This window comes from Phalacrocorax carbo, chromosome 6, assembly GCF_963921805.1.
Source record: "Phalacrocorax carbo chromosome 6, bPhaCar2.1, whole genome shotgun sequence".
NCBI classification, from domain to species: Eukaryota; Metazoa; Chordata; class Aves; order Suliformes; family Phalacrocoracidae; genus Phalacrocorax; species Phalacrocorax carbo.
The window spans coordinates 18,668,278-18,690,554 of NC_087518.1; the positions used below are offsets into that span (position 1 = coordinate 18,668,278).

General features: G+C 44.3%; 1 protein-coding gene across 5 annotated transcripts in view; it reads left to right on the plus strand.

Annotated features, from left to right (window-relative positions):
- Positions 1-22,277, plus strand: part of STAB1 (stabilin 1) — a 64,924-nt gene that overhangs the window by 19,558 nt on the left and 23,089 nt on the right. For all 5 annotated transcript variants that reach the window (XM_064454008.1, XM_064454004.1, XM_064454005.1 and 2 more), the window contains exons 14-33: positions 2,581-2,727; positions 4,615-4,677; positions 5,775-5,888; positions 6,253-6,306; positions 7,717-7,797; positions 8,098-8,256; positions 9,189-9,251; positions 10,605-10,706; positions 11,673-11,759; positions 12,124-12,235; positions 13,378-13,561; positions 13,822-13,915; positions 14,810-14,968; positions 15,860-15,955; positions 16,338-16,433; positions 19,818-19,865; positions 20,709-20,839; positions 21,220-21,331; positions 21,556-21,633; positions 21,990-22,091. In XM_064454008.1, the coding sequence (XP_064310078.1) occupies positions 2,581-2,727; positions 4,615-4,677; positions 5,775-5,888; positions 6,253-6,306; positions 7,717-7,797; positions 8,098-8,256; positions 9,189-9,251; positions 10,605-10,706; positions 11,673-11,759; positions 12,124-12,235; positions 13,378-13,561; positions 13,822-13,915; positions 14,810-14,968; positions 15,860-15,955; positions 16,338-16,433; positions 19,818-19,865; positions 20,709-20,839; positions 21,220-21,331; positions 21,556-21,633; positions 21,990-22,091 (2,082 nt within the window). The remainder of the gene's footprint in view (positions 1-2,580; positions 2,728-4,614; positions 4,678-5,774; positions 5,889-6,252; positions 6,307-7,716; positions 7,798-8,097; positions 8,257-9,188; positions 9,252-10,604; positions 10,707-11,672; positions 11,760-12,123; positions 12,236-13,377; positions 13,562-13,821; positions 13,916-14,809; positions 14,969-15,859; positions 15,956-16,337; positions 16,434-19,817; positions 19,866-20,708; positions 20,840-21,219; positions 21,332-21,555; positions 21,634-21,989; positions 22,092-22,277) is intronic.

The following is a 22,277-nucleotide window of genomic DNA, read 5'->3' on the forward strand; positions in this document are numbered from 1 at the left end:
GCTTGAGCATAGTTTTCTTGGTGCACTTTCTTAACCAGAAAACCTTTTTCTCTGATCAGCCTGCCTGCAGTCAGAACAACAAGCTCCTTTGTGGTGTGCAAAGCAAGATAGAATCATAAAATCATAGATTCATAGAATCGTTAAGGTTGGAAAAGACCCTTAAGACCATCGAATCCAACCACTAACCTATCACTGCCAAGTCCACCAATAAACCATAACGTCAAGCACCACATCTACCCTTCTTTTAAATACCTCTGGGGATGGAGACTCCACCACCTCCCTGGACAGCCTGTTCCAATGCCTGACACTCTTCCAGTAAAGACATTTTGCCTAATATCCAACCTAAACTTCCCCTGATGCAGCTTGAGGCCATTTCTTCTCATCCTATCGCTAGTAAGGTGGGAGAAGAGACCGACACCCACCTCACTACAACCTCCTTTCAGGTAGTTGTAGACAGCAATATGGTCTCCCCTCAGCCTCCTCTTCTCCAGGCTAAACAACCCCAGTTCCCTCAGCCGCTCCTCATAAGACTTGTTCTCCAGACCCTTCACCAGCTTTATTGCCCTTCTCTGGACACGCTCCAGCACCTCAATGTCCTTCTTGTAGTGAGGGGCCCAAAACTGAACACAGTACTCAAGGTGCGGCCTCACCAGTGCTGGGTACAGGGGCACGATCACCTCCCTGCTCCTGCTGGCCACGCTATTCCTGATACAAGCCAGGATGCCATTGGCCTTCTTGGCCACCTGAGCACACTGCCGGCTCATGTTCAGGCAGCTGTTGACCAACACCCCCAGATCGTTCTCTGCCAGGCAGCTCTCCAGCCACTCTTCCCCAAGCCTGTAGTATTGCATAGGGTTGTTGTGCCCCAAGTGCAGGACCCAACACTGGGCCTTGTTGAATCTCAGCCTGTCCAGATCCCTCTGCAGGGCCTTCCTGCCCTCCAGCAGATTGACACTTCCACTCAGCTTGGTGTCATCTGCAAACTTACTGAGGGTGCACTTGATCCCCTCATCCAGATCATCAGTGAAGATATTGAACAAGACCGGCCCCAACACTGAGCCCTGAGGAACACCACTCGTGACTGGCCGCCAACTGGATTTGACTCCATTCACCACCACTCTCTGGGCTCGGCCGTCCAGCCAGTTTTTAACCCAGCACAGAGTGCACTTGTCCAAGCCGTGAGCAGCCAGCTTCTCCAGGAGAATGCTGTGGGAGACAAGACCAGACACCCCAAGCAAGCATTTCTCCTGTCTTGCAGACAACAGTTAGCCAGAATCTGACTTATGAACGGTCTTTCCTTGGTCTGTATATGTAGTCTGGAGAAGACACCTTTTCCCTACACCATTAGCAGCTGCACTATTCATGTGGCTGACATGGTAGAGGCAGCAAAGTCTCTTTTCAGACTGAATGCTTCTCCTTGGAAACAGTATGCTTAGACACAGCCACATGGGGAATATTTTCTCTTCCAGTTTCCCTTTTCCCCTCCTTGTATTTTATTTTTCTTAGTCATCCTAGCAAGGAGTTTTTTATTATGTTCTGATATGAAAGACTTTTTTCCCTTTTTCAATTGACCCATATTTTCCAGCATTCACTGTTTTCTCTCCATCCTGCACTTTTCCTGTGTGCATGCTTACAGCTGGCCAAGGGAGAGCCATATGTTTCCTCTCTGAGGATCCAGCCTTGGCCTTGAGGTCTAGGTAATAATACGTGCACCCTGCATGCATCAAAAGGACGAAACACTATTTGGAGCCAGGGAATCCGAACTGAATTTGTTGATGCACCTTTTAAATTTCTTTCCTGTTTGTTTACTCAGGAGTTTTTTGATCTGGGAAGTCTGCCCACCCCTTCCTTTGTTTCAGCGAGAATCCTTAGTGATGTGAACTGAAGTTCAGGGCAGGGAGGAGCAGTTCAAGAAATGCACATGGTAAAATAAAAAGCACAGAGAATTTGTGCTTGCCCAAACTTGGCTTATGGCTGCAGCACCAATACCTTGATGCTTAGTTTGTAGATTACCCTTGGAACACCTCCAGATGCCCAGCTTCAGTGGATGGTTGTATACAATATGGAAGGACCAGATTATAGTTTAGTGATCTAGACTGGTTTGGCTTTGTTATGAAGACTCCTTGTTGGCATTATGAGCCAATAAAAGTTGCAGTCAAAGCTGTAGTTCCAGGATTGCCTCCAAACTCTCTGCACTAAGCCTCTTTCCTTGTACTTGGCAGACTGATGCAGCAGCTACTTAATGGTCAGTGCATCCTTTTGTGATCCAGAGCTGGAATCAAACATTGTTCACACTCAGGCAAACTTAATTGTAGAGTTGCCTGTCCCAGATTAGGTCTTCTTTCAGTAATAAGACTTAAAAGTACTCCCAAGATCAAAATATTGCCCAAATTCAAGTAGAGGTGGGATGTTTGTTTTACACCCAGGCCACCCCTTAAATTTACTTTTTCCAGAGTAACTCTGGTTGTACCTCCACCTTCCTGACCCATAGGTCAAGAGAACTGAAAGGAACAATGATGTATAGATCTATCATGATACCACAGATATACCACAATAAAATAACCTTTTATTATTATCCAGATGCACATCAAATCGTTTCGATATCAAGACCTGCCAGGGGAACTGTACAATGTTACCCAACCAAACCTACCAGCAGCCAATGGTGTCATTCATATCACTAACACCCTAAGGAAAAAAACCAGCACTGACAACATCAGAAACCCACAGGTATGTAGATATTTATATTTCTTCTGTTTTATTGACAGCAGAATAAACATTTAAAAAAATCTATTTTCATCATTAAACTACCAAAATAGTGAGGTTTTTTTAAAGGGAAAAGGCTATGTGTTTTGTTTTAATCTCCTGATAAGGCCTGTTAAGCGCTATTACGTCAGCATGCCATTAGAAGTAACTAATAGCACTGCATCAGTCAGACATCTCAATGATGCTTTTACAGTGCTTGGATGAGTAGAGACTTCTACTTTCATGAGTAAGATTACTCCCTGCATAGCAAATGAGCTCTTTTTCAGTAGTGTCTTACAGATTGTGTATCTTACAGGATAAATTGAAAGCGCATTTTTCACATAAAAATAAAATTAATATTTTCTTTAGTTGCTCTGTGCTGCATTTTGAAATTACAATAAAAAGTTGTCTTTGCATTTAAAATACGTAAAATGAGGACAAATAATCATTAGACTTTTGCATTTTGAAGTCATGTCTTGAATTTGAGACACTGGGCAGTGGTTTCAGGTTCAAGTTCTGGTAAGCAGTTTTCCCTGTTAGGTGGGAGAAGTTTTTGCTATAGCTACTACCTTGCTACGCCTGAGCATTTTTATATTGTTTCTATATGCAGAAAGCAGGCACTGTTACCTCCTATCTCCTTGCAAAAAGATTACTCATAGAATGACACAAGCTTTTGGATTTGGCAGGATTTTGGTAGTAGTTTGCACTTACTTTACACCATTGTAATTAACCTATAAAAACAGTCAGACTGTGTAATATTATGGTTGTATTTCATGTGTTTAAAAAGCAGCTGGAGTGTGTGTTAAGTGTTAGCAGCTCTTCAGCTAAAGTGCCCTAAGGATGGTGTATCAATTGTACAAGTTCTGGGTCTTCATATGGATTTAATTGTGCCCATCATTGATGTTTAAGTCTGCTGTCACTTAAGATGCTCTCAGTATTCCTCATTCTCATGGCGATGTTTTCCAGAAAGGAGTATCTGAAGCCTAGAAGGGTACCTGGACCTCTGCATTTGTGTGCTCAGATACCTGCAGGGAAGGGTTTGTGGTTACTGTGGGATGGCAGGGCAGCGAGAGTGCTCCGTGCAGAGCTTGTCTTTCTCTGGACTGCTTCAAACATTTCCTTACCTCATGATGTTGGCTTTGCAATTAAGGCTAGTGATGACATGAGACATTTTTGGCATCAAATCCCTTTGTACCCATGTCCCTTGGAAATCATGGTCTGTGCCTCTGTGTGTTGTGTGGAAAGCAGTTTCTGCCAAAAAACCATGCAGGTTCCTGCAAATAAAGGTCAATTTCGTAAGTTTTAATACTTGAAGGGACATTTCTCCTGTTGCCTTTGTCTTCACGGGCAACATGGCAAAAAGGCAGGTGTCTGTTTCCTCTGTGTTTTCAGGAATATTGTATTGTATTTTCTCAGCATTGGGGCTCATTTGCAGGTGGCAGAGTGAACAATTGCCTTAGAGTACAGGAGACTTGAGATGACAAAGCAGGTCCACTACCTACCAGCTCAGAACTGATTTGTATACCGCTGAAAGTAGTGTGTCTCTAGTTTTAATGATAGTAAGCAATTGCCTCTTCATTTAATTTAATCTTCAGATGGGAGTAGGAAAGCAGAAGAGTGCTCAAGTGCATGGTACCTTGGAAAATCCTGTTTGTTGTACATGGGAAGGAGTTTGTGCCTAAGTTACTGCAGGCTCTGTCCTTGCTAGGTCAGCTGGCCTATACTGAGGGATTGAAGACTTTGAGGATGATGGTCCTCTGTAGATCTTTACATGCAAACCACAAACATAAACTGGCCACGGGCATTCCAGTACGTGCTCAGACCTCACTTCAGCCCCAGCCATTTATTTTTCCTCTTTGTCTCTTCTTACAGAAAACCATTGGTGAGATCCTTGCTTCAATGGAGATCTTCAGTAGATTTGAAACTATACTGGAGGTAAGGGTGTTTGTGCCTGCCCCATAGAGGTGTGGCATTGCTGCTGTTGGAAAGCCTGCTGCTGTTTTTGTGGGAATTTTGAATAACATTTAAGTACATCTCAGTAGTTTGGCTTTCTTTATGTATCCTTTTTTCTGTGACATTTCTTTTTTGTTTATTTTACATAAGCAAATGTAATGGAAAAGATTGGAGTTTTCACATCTATAAGGGATCTGGTACAAGCAGCAAGCATACGTGCCTCTTTCCCATCTGCTTTCCCACCTTCCCTTCCCCTCTCCCCTGGACAGTTTATTCTCCAAAGCATGTTTAGTTCTTGACCACTGTCAGGACAAAGAGTGAAGGTTTCATGGCTGCCATGTGAAGCTAGATTGTAGCTACCTGTTTTCAGGGTGTAGCTCTATAAATAAAAGTAGTCCTCAGGTTATAAACCCTTGAGGCTGCTGCCCAGGATTCATTTAGTTAGCATTTTCACTAGGGACAGACTGATTTTCCTTTTACCTCCATCAGAGTCATCTGGATCTGCTCTAGCATTGCTCACAGTCTTGGCCTGCCTCTTTTCAGCTCTGTGGCTGTTAGTTGTTTACAAAATTCACTAACTGCAATTGTGATTATAAACGTGATTCTCTTTCTCTTCTCCTCAGGCAAAAAGATACGGTTTTAGTCTCCTTATATCACAGAATCACAGAATAGTAAGGGTTGGAAGGGACTCCTAGAGATCATCTTGTCCAACCCCTCTGCTTGAGCAGGGACACCTAGAGCAGGGGGCACAGGAACACATCCAGACGGGTTTTGAATGTCTCCAGGGAAGGAGACATTGTACTTGTTATTTAAAGCATGCAGGGAGCACTAGCCCAGTACTCCCTTGTTCACATTAGTTGCATTCACACCAGTGGCTTCATTGTACAAGCGATGTTTTTGTGATGTTTATGCCTCTGTTATATTGCATACCTATCCTTGATGTCCAGCTGCCTCTTGTGTATGTCTGCTTTTCAATATCTCTGCCTCCAGTGGCTTGCTTAGTTTCCTCTCCCTTCCTGATAGACCACCCCATAGTAACTCATGCTAGATACACAATGAAATCTTTTATTGTTTTGCAGAACTGTGGCCTGCCTGCAATACTGGATGGACCAGGGCCCTTTACCGTGTTTGTACCTAGCAATGATGGTGTGGATAAGTTGAGAGATGGGAGGCTCATTTATCTTTTCACAGAGGTGGGAGCTCATAGTACTTTAAGACATCCTGAACTAACTGTGTTGCACTAAGCTGTGCTGGAATGTGATCATTGCTGAAAGTTGTTCTTGCTGGAGATGGCTAAACCACGTCTCTGTTTCTGTAAGACTTTGGAAGATACATGAATGCTGGTGGAACCTGCAATGAGAAATGTTTAGCCAGATTGTTTAAATCTGGTGTTTGGGTTTCTTTCCTCACCCTGGCTTTGGGTGGGGAAAATGAAGGAACTTATTCACCAAGTGAATTCACTGGTATAGGACATTGGTTAAAAGACAACGTAGTTGCCTTCTCTTACTCCTGAGCATTGAAGGGGTGTCTAATTTTTATGTTCTCTTCTTTTCTTAGGGCCTAAATAAGCTTCAGGAACTTGTGAAACATCATATCTACACTTCAGCAGCGGTAAGGCAGGCAGCTCTAATTCCAGATAATGTGGTCCTTCAGGCCGGCATGTTATCAGCTGCACCATTTGGCACAGAGGTTGGAGTGTCGATGACTTCAGCTGCTACTTCTTGGACTTTCCTTGGAGGAGCAGAGATGTGATTCAGGATCTGATGAGGCAACATGTTTACCATGAAAGTGGTTGCCAAAAGGGACAGCTTGTGTTCTTCTATCATGAAACTCTGAGTTTCCTGGGAGTGATGGTGCTCCTTAGCTGGGTTGCCTTTACAATGAAAATATTGTCCAGCAAAGTTTGCTGCAGGCAAATGCTCTCTTGCTATCACTTTAATATGTTAAACTATTAATTAGGAGTGTACCTTAATTATGAACTCTCCAGCCTACAGTTTCCCTAAAACACTAATAGCAGCAACACAGAAGTTATAGCCAAGTGAAAATTGGTCCAAATTCCCTGCTCCTTTTCCTCTCTCCTTATGCTCCATCAGTGGCTAACATTAGAGATGGAGAACTGGTGCAAGTGAGCCTGTGATCTGACCCAGTGCTGCCAATTCTTGCACCAACATTGCTGAGTACTATAATCGCAGAGTAAATAAAACCAATACAGTGCATCAACAAGACATTTTCCCTTATACGATAAACAAGAGAAATGTTTAAAATTAGACACAAAACCTTCCTCCCTGTGGAGGAAGTGAATGCTTAAGCATTATGGTACAATGTCATGTCCTTCATTAAGAAATATCAATATTATTGCCGTTCTTTACTGAGAAGCAAATGTCTGTCCTTGTGATTTTCATAATTCCAATAGAGAAAATGAGTAGCACTTTGTTAAAAGAGCAAAACATAGTTTTGCTTGCAATTGATGAATAACAACATGGTAACAAGCTGAGATTTTTTTTTAATAACTTGTTGGACACAAAAGTAACAATTGTCTTGGTTCTCAGAACTTCTCAAATCATTAAGTTTCCCAGTACAGTAGCTGCCATTTACATTTTTTCTGCCTTTAGAAATAAGCTTATTTATTAAGTCTAAGTATGTTCTCTATTATGCTTCCAGCTGAACTTTCATTGTTTATTCAATATGTCCTGGAAAATCCCCTCATTACTCTGACCCTACTTACAGCTGTATTAGTAAGAGGCACTATTAGTGAGACTTGATTTCAGCTGTGCTGGACTGTTACTTACACAAGGAATGAAAACCAAGGCTGCTGCCACCGGCGCCACTGTTTTGTGGTATTCCAAACAATTCACACGAAGTCCTGGATTTCCCTCTTACCCACTATGTTTAATATATTTCATGAAATGTAAATGTTAAAGTCAATGGTTTTTAAGTGGTGGGAATCATGAAGGGTTCTGTAAGCTGTATTGAATTGACCCTGCTTTTTCATGGTACTGTCTCCTTGTGTTTTTATTTCAGGTGACTGTAGAGAAACTGATAATGCTGCCACACATAGTTACTATGGCTAACCAGATACTTACCATCAACATCAGTGCAGATGTAAGTATGGATCAAAACCCTTTTGAGCAAACCCTCCTGTGCTAGGAGAAAGTCTGGATGTGGTTCCTAACAATGTGATTTCAGCCCACCTCCGCTTCTTCCTCTGCTTAAAAAACTAGACTTAAGTGAGGTCATTGAATTAGTTTGCTTCTTATCCAACCTGTGACTCCACTAAGAGGCTTGATCTATTGTGTGGTTGCACTTGATGTTGTGTACCGTCTGTTTCCTGCATTGGCTTTTTGTAGTTTATACAGTCTAATGGGCTAAAATGCAGATAAATTATTTGTGTTTCTGCATCAGGGAAGAATTCTGATGGGTGAATCAGGGATCCCCTTAAACATGCGAGACATTGTGGCATCAAATGGTATTATTCATACCTTGGATGGCATCTTCATCCCTCCTTCAATAATTCCCATTTTGCCTCACAGATGCAATGAAGAGCAACATAAGATTGTGACAGTAAGTCAGCTTCTCTCATTCTCACACTAGTCGTTGCTGTAGATCCCACACTGACCTGGAGGGACAAAAGTAGGCTGTGTAAATTACATTTTGGAAACACGTTCTCTCTGAGCGGTCCCCTGATGTGATCTTATTCAGTATCAGCACCATCAATGTTTCTTCTGCTAGCACTTGGCACTGCTTTGCTGGCAATCAGCAAATGTTCCTTGAAGGCTGTTGTTCTTTCCTTGCACCTGTCCTGCCTTTGATTCAGAAGTACATTTTCCTTTTTGTAAGGCCTTATATGGTCTTCTTCACACCATAGCTGCTAACTCAGCAAGCTGACAATGCTTTGTTCCCATTGCTGTCAGCATTCATGTCCCATAGTCTGGACAGGAAGCAGTCATTCACCAGCATGAGCGACAAATGCTGTGCAATATTCTCACCTGAACAGTTTTGTATACCTTATTTTAGGTTGTTGCTCCCCAGTTTGATCATTGGTAGGTTACTGAAGAAAGAAGATGAGGCTCTGAATAGGCAAGAGGTACCTGATTTGGAAAGACATGGTTAATCCCAAGTGGCCAAAGGGTCCACATAACTTGTTGGTTTAGTGAAGCCTGCTCATGGATGCCCAAAGTGTTTTCCAGTATAGCTGCATGTCTAGTGGCTGATAGACTTATGGAGGGTATACAGACCCCATCTTGCAGTCAGCTGCAAGCATCTCCTCGAGACAACGGAATCATTTATTTTAAGTCTATTTTAAGTGATATAAGTTTATTTTAAGTGATAAACTTAACCCATTTCAGAGTGTGGAAACTCCCTCCTAGGAATTTTTCTGACACATGGTGTGATGTTTTGGATATATACTGGGAACAGTAGCTCTGTAGCGTTCTTGGCATGGAGAATGGGTTCCATTGAGAAGATTAACTTTTCCCCTCCTGTTTTCTTAACAGGGCTCTTGTGTGGATTGTGAGGCCCTCAACAACAGCATTTGCCCACCTGGCAGCAGGGAAATGGTAAGTATTTGTGGTTATTTCAGTAATTTCTTCTTTGCATGATGACATACAGACACACTGATAGACAGTTTCTAACCCAAGCCACTTTCAAATAAATAGAGAGCAGGAAAGGCAACCAGTAGAGAGGCTTGTTAGAGGATACATACTCCCCATATATCCATACTCTGTGATCCCAGATTTTCACCCGCTAACCTCTCTGTGCTATTTCTTATTCTGAAGTCTGTTTGCTGAATCAATGGAGAGAGCTGTAAGGCAATCTGGGCTAAATGAATTGTAGACTTCCAGTGTTTAGCACTTCTCCTCTGCCTCAGGCAGAGCTTTCTTGCTCACATGCTGAGTCTGCCAGCTCCTCCAGACTGCTAGAACCAAGCCTGATCCCACTAGTACCATTCAGTACTACCACTGTCTATACCACGACCAGAGAATCGCAACAAGCCCTCTGCACAGCAGAGGATGAGAAGCAATTTGTTCTTGGCCTGTGCTCCCTGTTTGTTCAGACATGAGCAGAACTAGGTGAAGGTGGAGTAAGGAGGAGGAGGAAGCTGGGTGCTGGTATTTGAGTTATCCCACGTTGAGTTTAGCAGAACAGCAAGTTCCAGGAAATCCCTGTGTGAAGGCCAGGCCCAAGATGTTGTTTTGTGAAAGCCGGAGAGGTATTCACCACTACTAACTGTGGGTATCTTCTGAGAGATCTGACTTTCAGAGAACTTGCTGATGTGGTCTCGGCATGAATGTCTGAAGTAGAGTTCTGCAAAATCACTAGTAATTCATTTTCCTCTCTGATTGAAGCAAGTGAAGCCAGAATATTCCTGGGGCCTGATTCTGCCCATGTCTAACTCCATGTCAGGTCACTGAGCATTGTTCCAAAATTATTTGCAGTTCTTTCCCCTGTCTCTCACTCTTTGTCTCACCTCCCTCCCTCATTTTCCTTCCCTCCCTCACTCTCTCATTCTCTCTCTTACTCCCCCTCTGCCCCACGCTCCCTCCCTCCTGCCTTTTACCCCCTCTCTTTCTTAGCCTCTATTTCTCCCCCGCCCCACCCTTTCCTTCCCCTTGCCTCCTCTCCCTCTCTTCCTCCCACCCTGTTGATCTTCCCCTACTCTCACTCCCTCCCTTATCATAGACACTATTATTAGAAGAAAAGGGCAGCACCTTGGCTCACACCTAGGGAACACTGGGAGCAAGGGGAAGCTGCCATGTACCTTCTTTCATGATAGGCATGCCATAATGGTATCTTGTTCACCTTGGATCCTCTGTGAACTTCCTCAGCAAAGAGATAGGCATAGTTGCTCTCTGCAGCAAAAAGAGCAGAGAGGAAGGTTACAGTGCTGGTGACTTGTTTTGTTTGTACAGGAACCAACACTCTTCCCAAAAGAATGTGTCTACTTCCATGATCTACAAGGCCTGAATGTCCTGAAGAAGGGGTGTGCCAGGTACTGCAATCAAACCATCATGGTGAGTGTGACTGAAGACCACATTCCCTTTGAAAGGAACTCAGTTTTGCTCTTCCTCATTGATCAAGATGAGCTCCGACTTCTTTGCTAAGAGAGAGCTGGATGGGAGCACAAGGAAATCTGTCCCATGCAAAGGGACCATCACATGAACTGGCTACACGCTTTTTCTTTGGCAAACAGAGAACACAGTATGAACCTGCTGCAAACGTTAGGAAGCAGCTCAGTTAAACCTGAGTACAATAAATAAATAAAATAAAGCACGCCATTTGTGACCAGCCAAGCTGGGGGAAGCCATGAGACAAATGGTGCAGCGTTAGCTGAGGCATATTTTCTCTGAGTGCACCCTGGTCTTATCATTTCTCCCAAAGGAAGCTGCGTGCAGGGAAAGTACTCTAAGCTGTGAAGTGATTGCATCCTGTTTGTGAAACTTTGTCAGATGATTTGGGACAGTCGCTCTTAGTGAGTTTATGGACCCCATGTTTGTCTGCAGCTCCTGTGCTCTCACAGTGCCAATGATATGGAACGATTTGTGGGTGTCTCATTAAATACTGCTGATTGTTTGTCTTGTGATTATTCTTCCATTGGTCAGTCATGACAAGGCCTGCTATCCAGGACTGCTACATCCCTCCAAAGGAGCGCAGTCCCCAGCAAGGATAAAGTAGGAGTGAGTGGGCCAGCAATATTAAAAAAATGAAAGCTCATAGAAAACACGGACTATATTTGTTGAAGCCAGAGAGCAGAAAATGGTGATTTATTCTGAGAAGAATAGGCTGTGAGCAGAAAGAGGGGTATTGCTGAAAAAAAATTTAAGTGCAGGAACTCCTAGAAACACAGATGCCAAATGAGACAGTCCATTTCAGTCCATGGCAAAGAGGAGGACCAGGATTTCAGAATTAAGAGGGCAGGATGACTCCAGGCAATTCTTGTTAAGTCACGCCATACCCTACCAATTTCACTTTTGTTTCAGAAACCTGGATGCTGCAAAGGATTCTTTGGTCCAGACTGCATGCCATGCCCAGGAGGATTTTCCAGTCCATGTTATGGCCGGGGAAATGTAAGTATGAAAGATCCTGCTGTGTTGCAATGAGCAGTTGAGGCAGGGTGTTAGAGAATGTAGTTGTAGATAAGTACAATTCAGAATTTGTGTTCCAGGGCTAAGCCCACAGTGGTGACAGCAGAAGATCCAGGGAGAATGGCACGTACTCAGTGGGTTTTCTGTCTTGAGCTCTAATGTGAATCATGTCATGACTGTTGGGGACAGCTCTGGCTATGTGGGATTTTGTATTACTACCACCACTCTTCAGAGTCCTATTTTTCATTGCAGGTATCAAAGTGCCTTTGACAGATATCAACACCTTGGCTTTGCCTTGGTTCCCTGAGTTTCAATCACTTTGGTTTTCTTTTTGTTTTTCTTCCAGTGCAGCGATGGCATACAAGGGAATGGCAACTGCCAGTGCTTTGAAGGTTTCAAAGGAATAGCCTGCCACATCTGTTCAAACCCAAACAAGCATGGCGAGAACTGTGACGAAGGTTAGTAATTCTGACAGAGAGACTAGAGGAAAATGTAGGGCAAGGATATAGTGCAGGTTCATGTATCCTGGATTGACAGCTGATCTTGCCAGAAGGGATAGTTTTGGCTGGGACAGAGTTAATTTTCTTCACTGTAGCTGGCACAGTGCTGTGTTTTGGATTTAGTATGAGAATAATGCTGATAACACACTGATGTTTTAGTTGTTGTGAAGTAGTGCTTACACTAGTCAAGGACTTTCACAGCTTCCCATGCTCTGCTGGGTGCACAAGAAGCTGGGAGGGGAGCGAGCACTGCCAAGACAGCTGATCCAAACTGGCCAAAGGGGTATTGCATATCATATGACGTCATGCCCAGTATATTAACTGGGGGGAGTTGGATGGGGGAAGCGGCGATCATGGCTCAGGGGCTGGCAGTGACAGTCAGCAGGCGGTGAGCGGTTGCATAACTTGTTTGTTTCTCCCCCCCCGCACCCCCCAGGTTTGCCCCTCTCTCTCTCCCCCCTGTTATTTTCCTTTTCATTATATTATTATTGTTGTTATTATTATTATAATTATCATAATCTTTATTATTGCTATTTTATTTTAATTATTAAACTGTTCTTAACCCACAAGTTTTCTGACTTTTGCTCTTCCGATTCTCTCCCCCATCCCACTGGGGTGGGGGGAGTGGGTGAGAGGCTCTGTGGTGCTTATTTGCTAACTGGGGCTAAACCACAACACCAGCATCACGGAAGAAGTGACAGAAATGTCATCATGGGTGTCCCTTCAAACAACGATGGAGCAAACATGGCTGATCTGACAGAGGTGATGGGGGACTTGGTAACATCAGCCAAATTTAGGTATGGGACTTCTATTTAGATCTCTACTGCTAGGAAAGAAAAGGCAGCTGACAAGTACCTTGAGCTTGGTAGCCTAAATTCTTAGCCTGTCCTTACAGCCTATAGAAAGCATAGACCCAGGCAGTCACAGGATCTGTTCCCTGGCCAGGTTTTGAGTTATATGGATGTCTGTCAAAAACAAATGGGGTGATCAGTTGGTGTCACAAGAGGTTGTGGAGGAAAGTGGGGAATCTACAAAATGCGGTCACAGTGGTGGATCCTGGACTTTTTGTAGTTACTGATCTTATTCCATTTACTTGACAGATTGTGGATGTGTCCATGGTGTCTGTGACAACAGGCCTGGCAGTGGTGGTGTGTGTCAGCCCTGGTCCTGTAAGGAAGGCTATACTGGGAAATTCTGTGACAAGACATCCAAGAACTGTGGCCCAAGCGGGTTGTCCCAGTACTGTCACCAGAATGCTGTCTGCAGCCTCAATGACACAGCAAGGTCAGTCTTTCTGGCATACACTTTCAGGTGGCACAGTGTCATTGTACAGGCACTCAGCAGCTGTGAGACTGCCAGCCCTGTAATTGTGTATATATCTCTGCCTACTTGGTGCACAGGATTATTTGAGTAATGCAGCCAACAGGCTAAAAATCAAAGCCAGGTTCTTGCTTGCTTGAGAGGCTCAAACTGCCTTTTTGCTCCCTGAAGGCTTTCACAGGGAGCTGCTCTATCTGTGATCCTTTTGTGTTCGTACTTTTAAGGTGTGTCTGCATGGATGGATACGAAGGTGACGGGTTTTCCTGCCAGCCTATTGACCTGTGCAGTCAGCCAGAACGAGGAGGCTGTTCGCATAATGTAAGTGGAGTCAGACTGTCGAAGCGTGGAGAAGCAGCTCCTATCAATCAGAGCAGGAATCCAGGACTCCTGGGACTGTTACACATTTTGTGTGCTAACTTTCCCTGTCTGTAAGATGGTACCTGGACACAGTCATCATAAGGCTGTCAATCGTTTGGGTTGGCACAAAAATGTGATACCCCAGGGAGAGCTTGGCTGGTTTGAACCAGATATTTTGGCAGCTACAGAGATTAGGTCTACAGGTAATTTTTGGTTTTTGTTAATTTTCCCCTCAAGCTCTTCTAATATGTGTTAGTTTCCCTGTTGCTATGTTCAGGCTAAAGCTTAGCTGTGAGATACAACTCATATTTCTAGTAACCATCAACACTACATTATTATCCTCAGTAAAGAACTGTGGTCCTTTATGATGGAAATGACTGGCAAATGGTCAGACCTCATCATAATTTAGACCCCACAGTGAGAAGAAATCATTGGGCCATGTAGAAGGAAATAGAATGGCACTGAGTACAAAGCAGGTCTTTCCTGAGAGAGATCGGCCCTCCATCATTGATTCTATCCTGCGTGTCCAGGCAGGAGATTGTGCTCCTCCTCTTCAGGGACTATTTCTTCTGTAATGGAAAAGCTTTACAGGATGGTAGGGAATGCCATAGGAGTCCTGAGCCACTCTAGACACAGGTGTCTCACTCTCTGAAAACACTAAATGTTTCCAGAATAATTTTGTCATTAACTTGCCAAGAACTTTTCTGGAGAAGATGCTTACACCCCCAGTGCTGGAATCAGAGTTGGTCATTCAGAAACTCTTCACAGTCTGATGAAGGAGATTTGTTGCTGTATTTGCACTGCACTCCCTCCCTTCTGCTGAGTGTAATTCTTTTTCTCTCCCTTCTCCTGGAGGCCCTGTGCACCAGTACGGGCCCTGGCACCGCCACCTGCCAGTGCAACACAGGTTGGACTGGGGATGGGAACACCTGCATGGCTATAGACAACTGCATGCTGGAGAGCAGAGGGAACTGTCACATCAACGCTGACTGCATTTATATCGGCCCTGGCCAGGTATGATCAATGCTCAGCAGGCTGATGGTGGACTTAACATTTCCTAAGCTGCTCTGAGATGGCCTGGGATTGCCAGAGGTAGAAATTGGGCTGGTCAGCAGCAAAGCCTGCTTGTCTGCTGCCAGAAACACTGGCTGCAGCTAAAACCACACAGTGTACTTGTATGAGGTAAGATGCACTGATGTGTTTGAGGCTGCTCCTCTACTCTGAAACTTTTATGCAGCAAAGGGAAGAGACAGTACTTAATAATATGCTTCAGTATAAGGCATCAGTTGCTGTGTCCCCCTTGTTCCCAGATTACAGCATTGTCTCTGGGCAATGCTAAAATATACAGAAAAGCATGTGCAGCTGTTCAGATAGTCCATGGAGGTAGCTGGGCCGGCAGTCAGGCATCTTGAGGTAGGAGAAAGGCACACAGGAGAGGTGGCTTCTCAGGGTGCTTCTTCCTACTGAGCCAGGGACTGCTGGACAACATGCTGAGAAAAGATGCCAAATCTTTAGCAGATTTTAGTGAGGTGAGATGTGCAACTGCTTTTCTAGCTATCTTGAAAGCAGGAAGCTTTGAAATTAACCCCTCTTTCTGCCATTTGCTAAGTCTGTGTCATTCCCTGAAAAGCTGGAAATAAAGATGGAAACCATCATCTTCAGGTGACCCCTCCACAGCCAAGCAAAGCAAGGGATCAATGAGCTTGAGTAATCAGGCAGCATGTGGGCTGTGATAGAGGATGATGCCCTGCTAAGGAAATATCTCCACATTTCCAGGTCTTGAGAGACCACGAAGAAAACTTGGGAAAATAAATTAAGAACAGGTTTTGCTGTCCTAGGCCTTTTTTGGTAGCAAATGAGTATGTTCCGATAGGTCTATAAAATTGAAATGTCTCTTTCTTGCAGAGCAAATGTGTCTGCAAGAGGGGTTATGCTGGTGATGGCCACAACTGTGATGCAATCAACCCATGCCTCGTGGACAATGGTGGCTGCCATGACTTGGTGAGAAGCTAAAGTGCTGTCCCAAGGCTAGCATGGCAGTGGAGGTTTTTCTGCTCCCTGACAGAGGTTTTTCAGCAAGGGCATCAAGAGAATTGCAACAATTTACATTACATCACCTTATTAGCATGCCACTGAGGTGTTATAAGGTTTGGTCTTTGATTTACCCAGGTGGATCCTCTGATTTTTGTGAGTTCATACAAACAAAGCTCGCATTTGCTGCATGAGGTATAAATTCAGTGCCACTGTAAAGGCAACAGGAGGAAGGTGCTTCTGTGTGCTCCTCTAGCCCAGGCCATGGGAGGCCAGAATTCAATTTCTAGATAAGTGTAACACTGCATAACCTGTGTTTATTCTCTAATTTCTTCTTTCCTTGTATTTGCAGGCTATGTGTGTACCCCTTGGAGGAGAAGAGAGATCCTGCGCTTGCCCTCAAGGTTACATGGGGGATGGCGTGACATGCTATGGGGATATTCTAAAAGTGAGTACAGAGCAAATGTCTGAGGCTTTCTTGACATTGGAGAGAAATGGCTTGGCTTTATTTTCCTTTTCTGTTACCTGAGTTGACTTCTTCTCCCAACACCAGCCTGACAGCAGAGCACATGTCTGCCCAAGGCCACAGAGAACTGGTGCCAAGGCAAGTGTGTTTGTGAAAACGTTGGCAATAATTTCTAAGCTGTTTCACCCCTGTCTGTTTTATGCGATAAGACATCTTTGTTTGTTTGTTTGGAAAGTTTTTCAGGTCAGAACTGCTAGGCCAGTTTTCTGTCATTAAAAATATCAAAGGCCATTGTGGATTCAATCCTTGTCTCTGGTAAACATGAGCAATTGCAGATGAGTTGAAAAGAGTTTGTTTATTTGGGAGTATATTTTTTTTAATGGCTGAAGTATAGTTTTCACAGAATCACAGAATCTCAGGTTGGGAAGGGACCTCAGGGATCATCTAGTCCAACCTTTCTAGGAAAAGCACAGTCTAGACAAGATGACCAGAGTACGTGGTTTACATGTCAGCTGCAACCTTTATCATTGCCTCAGGGTGCGCCCTTTTGACTCAGCACAGTGTCTGCAGCACTCAACCTGTGCCCAAACACACAGTGCTGCAGTAAGAATTACCACTAAGCATTACAGAAGAGTGTCAGGTTTAGACGTGTCTTAACCCACTGTGACCCTGTGTTGTAATAACAGGTGGGCTATGCGAGTCCTCTCAGACACCCATCTGTGTAGGCACAGAATGATCTTTGCATGATCATGTCACAAAACCTTGCTTTGTGCTTGCACTCAGATACTGCAAAGGGATAAATTTTGCAAAAATGTTTGTTTATCCTCATTGTACAGAAAAAAGTAAGAATTCACAGAATCACAGGTTGGAAGGGACCTCACAGATCATCTAGTCCAACCTTTCTGGGAAGATCAGAGTCTAAACAAGATGGCCCAGAACCCTGTCCAGATGACTCTTCAAGGTGTCCAACGTGGCCGAGTCAACCACTTCCCTGGGGAGATTATTCCAATCGTTGACTGTCCTCACTGTGAAAAATTTCCCTCTCATGTCCAATTGGAATCTCCCCAAGAGCAACTGTGTCCATTCCCCCTTGTCCTCTGCATGTGACTCCATGTAAAAAGGGAGTCTCCATCTTCTTTGTAACTACCCCTTAAGTACTGGTACACGGTGATGAGATCCCCTCAAAGCCTCTTTTTCTCAAGGCTGAACAAACGCAGTTCTCCCAGACTATCCTCATACGGCAGGCTTCCCAATCCTTTGATCATCTTGGCGGCCCTTCTCTGGACCCCTTCCAGCCTGTCCACATCCTTTTTGTAGAGCGGGGACCAGAACTGTACACAGTACTCCAGGTGTGGCCTGACAAGCGCTGAGTAGAGTGGGATAATGACTTCTTTCTCTCTGCTGGCAATGCCCTTTTGGATGCAACCCAGCATCCTGTTGGCCTTCTTGGACGCAGCAGCACACTGTTCACTCGTGTTGAGCTTCCTGTCCACCAGGACCCGCAGGTCCATTTCCACAGAGCTGCTCTCCAGCCAGGTGGATCCGAGTCTGTGCTGCACTCCCGGATTATGTTTTCCCAGGTGCAAGACCTTACACTTCTCCTTGTTGAACTTCATAAGGTTCTTGCTGGCCCACTCCTCCAGCCTATCCAGATCTCCCTGCAGAGCAGCTCTGCCTTCTGGAGTGTCTACTTCCCCACTCAACTTGGTGTCATCTGCAAACTTCATCAGGATACACTTAATGCTGTTATCCAGATCACTCATAAAGATGTTGAATAACACTGGGCCCAATATCAATCCCTGGGGGACTCCACTAGTGACAGGTTGCCAGTTTGAGAAAGAGCTATTTACCACCGCCCTTTGGGTGCGGCCTGTCAGCCAGTTCCCTACCCACTGCACAGACCACTTGCCTAGGCCATAACACATCAATTTCTCCAGGAGGAGACTGTGGGGGACCGTATCAAAGGCCTTGGAGAAGTCCAGGTAGACAATGTCCACCGCCCACCCCATGTCAACCAGGCAAGTCACTTTGTCATAGAAGGCCACCAGATTTGTCAAGCACGATCTGCCTTTAGTGAAGCCATGTTGGCTTTTCCCAATCACGTCCTTCATTTGACTTGTGATGGCCCTCAGGAGGATTTGTTCCATAACTTTCCCAGGGATTGAAGTAAGGCTGATGGGCCTGTAGTTACCCGGATCCTCCCTCGAGCCTTTCTTGTAGGTAGGGGTAACATTTGCCTTCCTCCAGTCCTCTGGGACATTCCCCATTCTCCATGACTTCTTGAAGATTATGGAGAGCGGCCTAGCAATGATGTCAGCCAGCTCTCTCAACGCCCTCGGGTGGATGGCATCAGGGCCCATTGATTTGTGGGGGTCAAGCTCCTGTGGTAATTCATATACTAACTCTTCCTTCACTGATGGTGGGTCGGTGTTTGGTTCAATCAGCAATTTTGTTCCCAAAGCCTGGGACCCTACAGTGCTGGTAAAGACAGAGGTGAAGAAGGTGTTGAGGACCTCTGCCTTTTCTGCATCATTGGTGATTGATTCTCCTTTTCTGTTTAACAGTGGGCCTACGTTTTCCTTCTTTTTCTCCTTACAGTTGACATGTCTGAAGAACCCTTTCTTGTTATTTTTGACATCTACAGCCAGTTTAAATTCAAGTTGGGCTTTTGTTTTTCTGACCGTGTCTCTGCACTCTCTGGCTATGCCCTTGTAGTTCTCGGCAGATAATCCTCCACTTCTCCAATTCTGGTGTGCTTCCCTTTTGGATTTGAATAGACCCAGGAGGTCATGGTTGAGCCATGGGGGCCTCTTGCTCCGCTTACTTCCTCTTCCTTTGTATGGCATAAATTGGCTTTGTGCTTCCAATAGAGAGTTCCTGAAGAACTCCCAGCTCTTACTAGCTCCTTTGTCTTCCATGGAAGCTTCCCATAGTATCCCTCCCAGTTGAGCCCCGAGTCCACTGAAGTTTGTTCTTCTAAAATCAAGAATCCTTGTCTTAGAGCTGACCTTCAGCACACTCAGCAGGATCCCGAACTCCACAATATTGTGGTCACTGCAGCCGAGGCTATCACTAACCGAGATATTACAAAGCAGGTTTTCTCGGTTTGTGAAGAGCAAGTCCAGCAGCGCCTCCTTCCTGGCTGGCACATCTAACATTTGTATCAGGAAACAGTCCTCTATACATTTTAGGAGTGAACATTCCACCCCATGTTACACAGTGCCTGTAATGGTTGTAAGGTGAGAGAAGAATGTCTAAGTCATTATTGCCAGATTTGATATTGCAAAGGGCTTCTTTCCTGGGTCTTTCAGTCCTGCAATCCCAGCACTCAGCAGGGGTAACCTTTCTGTTGTTTCTATTTGGAAGGAGCTGGCCAGGAATTCCCACTTCGCAGGCTTCTATGACTGGCTTAAGGTAAGAACAGACATGGGATGCCCACATGGGTAAGTTCAGTAGAAGTGAAGTCTCTGTAAACACTGCTGTTCGAGAAAAAGTGACCCCATTTATCTTTTTCATTATAGAAAAACAAAACAACAGCAAAGGAGAAATCATTACAGAGCAGGAATGTAGAAAACCTCTGGAGTCTGTGATAGAGTGAGGGTCGTGAATGTGTTTTGGGGGCCTTGTTTCTTGCACTAGAGGAAGCTGGGGCGGTGTTACACTTAATTTTCATGGTTGTATCATCTGTAACTCCTGGCCATCATAATATAGCACAGAAGGGAAAGAAAAAGGGTTAGTATTATAATAGTCATTTTTCAGAAGAGCATGCTTTGAGAAGTTAGACTGTTCCTTTTCTTGTTACTGCTTCCCTGCCTCCAGTGTGGCAATGACACAGACACTCTGCAGACTGCAGCAAGTCTGTGGAAGCATGCTATGATGTACAGCATCTAATTGAGGTTTAGCTTACCTATCTTGCTGCATACATTGCTTTCGCCAGGAATAATCTTTGTCCCTCCCCCAAAACTGATCTTGAGGGTTCAGAAAGGATTTATGGATATGATTAAATGGGTTTGAAGATTAATTGAAGTACAAAAGTTGGGCTTAAAGCAGCAGGTTTTCCCTTGGCAAACAGGTGTCAATTGTTTTGGCGAAACCATCTGTAGCATTCATTGATGGCCAACAGCATTTACCTGCCATGCACAGGAGACCCTGCTGTGCTGCTGGAGCTCATATGTAGGATGACTGTTGATTATATTTTGCGGTATAGATGTGGCACTGGCATGTCTTATTTGTTCATTTTTGTGCTTTGCACAACAGAAATCTCACTTCAGCATCCCAGCAGGAACCAATGTCACTGTCCTGGTGCCTTCGGAGGCAGCTATCAAAAACTTGAGTGAGACTGAGAAAGATTTCTGGTTGACCCCCTACATGCTGCCATTTTTAGTCAGGTACGAGGGGACTCCTGCTTTTGCTTTATATTGCCAAACAACAGTAACAAAGCCATGAGCTGGACTTCTGCTTGTACAAGACAAATAAAAAATGTTGAGACAAATATAGAAGTAAGATTAAGTATCTAGCAGGCAAAGTATTTAGTAGGCATTTAAAACATAACAGACCACAGGCTATGGGAAGTGGGTTTATTTTTCATGTATTTGCAGAGAGAGATTTTCCCTATCATGTAGATGTAGATGGAATCAGGACAAGTAATTCCATCCATCATTCACTTCACATGCTTAACTACTTTATGTGAGAGACGTAAATGTATGATCTTCACTCCCTGTTATCACAGTGTCCTAATCTTTTCTTTATTTGCCTTTATTCCCTTCAGGGCCCACTTTCTTGAAGGTGTCTTCACTGCTGAAAAACTCAAAAAATATGACAGACCAGAATTACCTAGCCTCAACCCACAGATCAGATGGCAGATAAACACCAGGAGCGGTGTAAGGGTTTCTTACATAACACATATATACCAGGACCAAATTAAACCTCTTTTAGTTAAGAGCTGCTGTGTCCAGTGGGGAGCCTGGTTGGGACACTGATGCCCTCAAACTCAGACATCTTTTAAAAATTGTACCCATGTGCAATCTTGAACGAACAATACATTTGTTTTGAACTTGCTTAGAGATTTCTAAACCTTTTGCTTCTCCCTCTGATACTTTTGCAGGTATTAACCCTCAAGAATGCAAGTATAGTCATCAGCGACATCCCTGCCAGCAATGGCATTATTCATGTCCTCAGTAAGGTACGTCAGTACATGCGATACTAGGAAATGTTGCAGGTTTGTGTTGCAGCATCTGTAATGGGGCCAAGAAGGAATACATGGCTGGATGGTTAGGAAGGGGTATAATGGCAAAAATATATTTGGTTATCACAAGGTCCTGACAGATGTTTCCTGTTTAATGTTTAAAATATTTGTCTCCAGGACAAATGGGAGAGGAGTTCCTCTTCTCTTGGCTGACAGAAGAGTTAAGTTTATTGCAGAATTGTGTAAAATGAGGCCATTTCTAACTGTCTGTCTTGCAAGCAGGGCAGGAGGCTAGTGTGATTTCCCCAAGAGACCCTTGCCCAGCCTAGCTTATGAACTCAATTTTTCTGCAGGTTTTGTTGCCTCCTTCAGCAGATATCCCACCAAGTCCTCCAGGTCTGCAGAAACAGCTTGAGACAGTTGCCTCATTCAGCACATTCAAGGAGTTGCTACAGGTAAGTAGCTGATGTGAGCACTGTTGTGGTTGTCAGAACTGTGTTTTGAGCAAATGCCTGATTTACCCTGTACTGGTGGGACAAAATTTGGACTGCCTGGTGTGAAAAGAGAGACCACATGTTTCCTACCATTCCAGAGTGTTCTTCTAGGAAAGCTCTTTTGATCAGCCAAAGGGTTATATACTG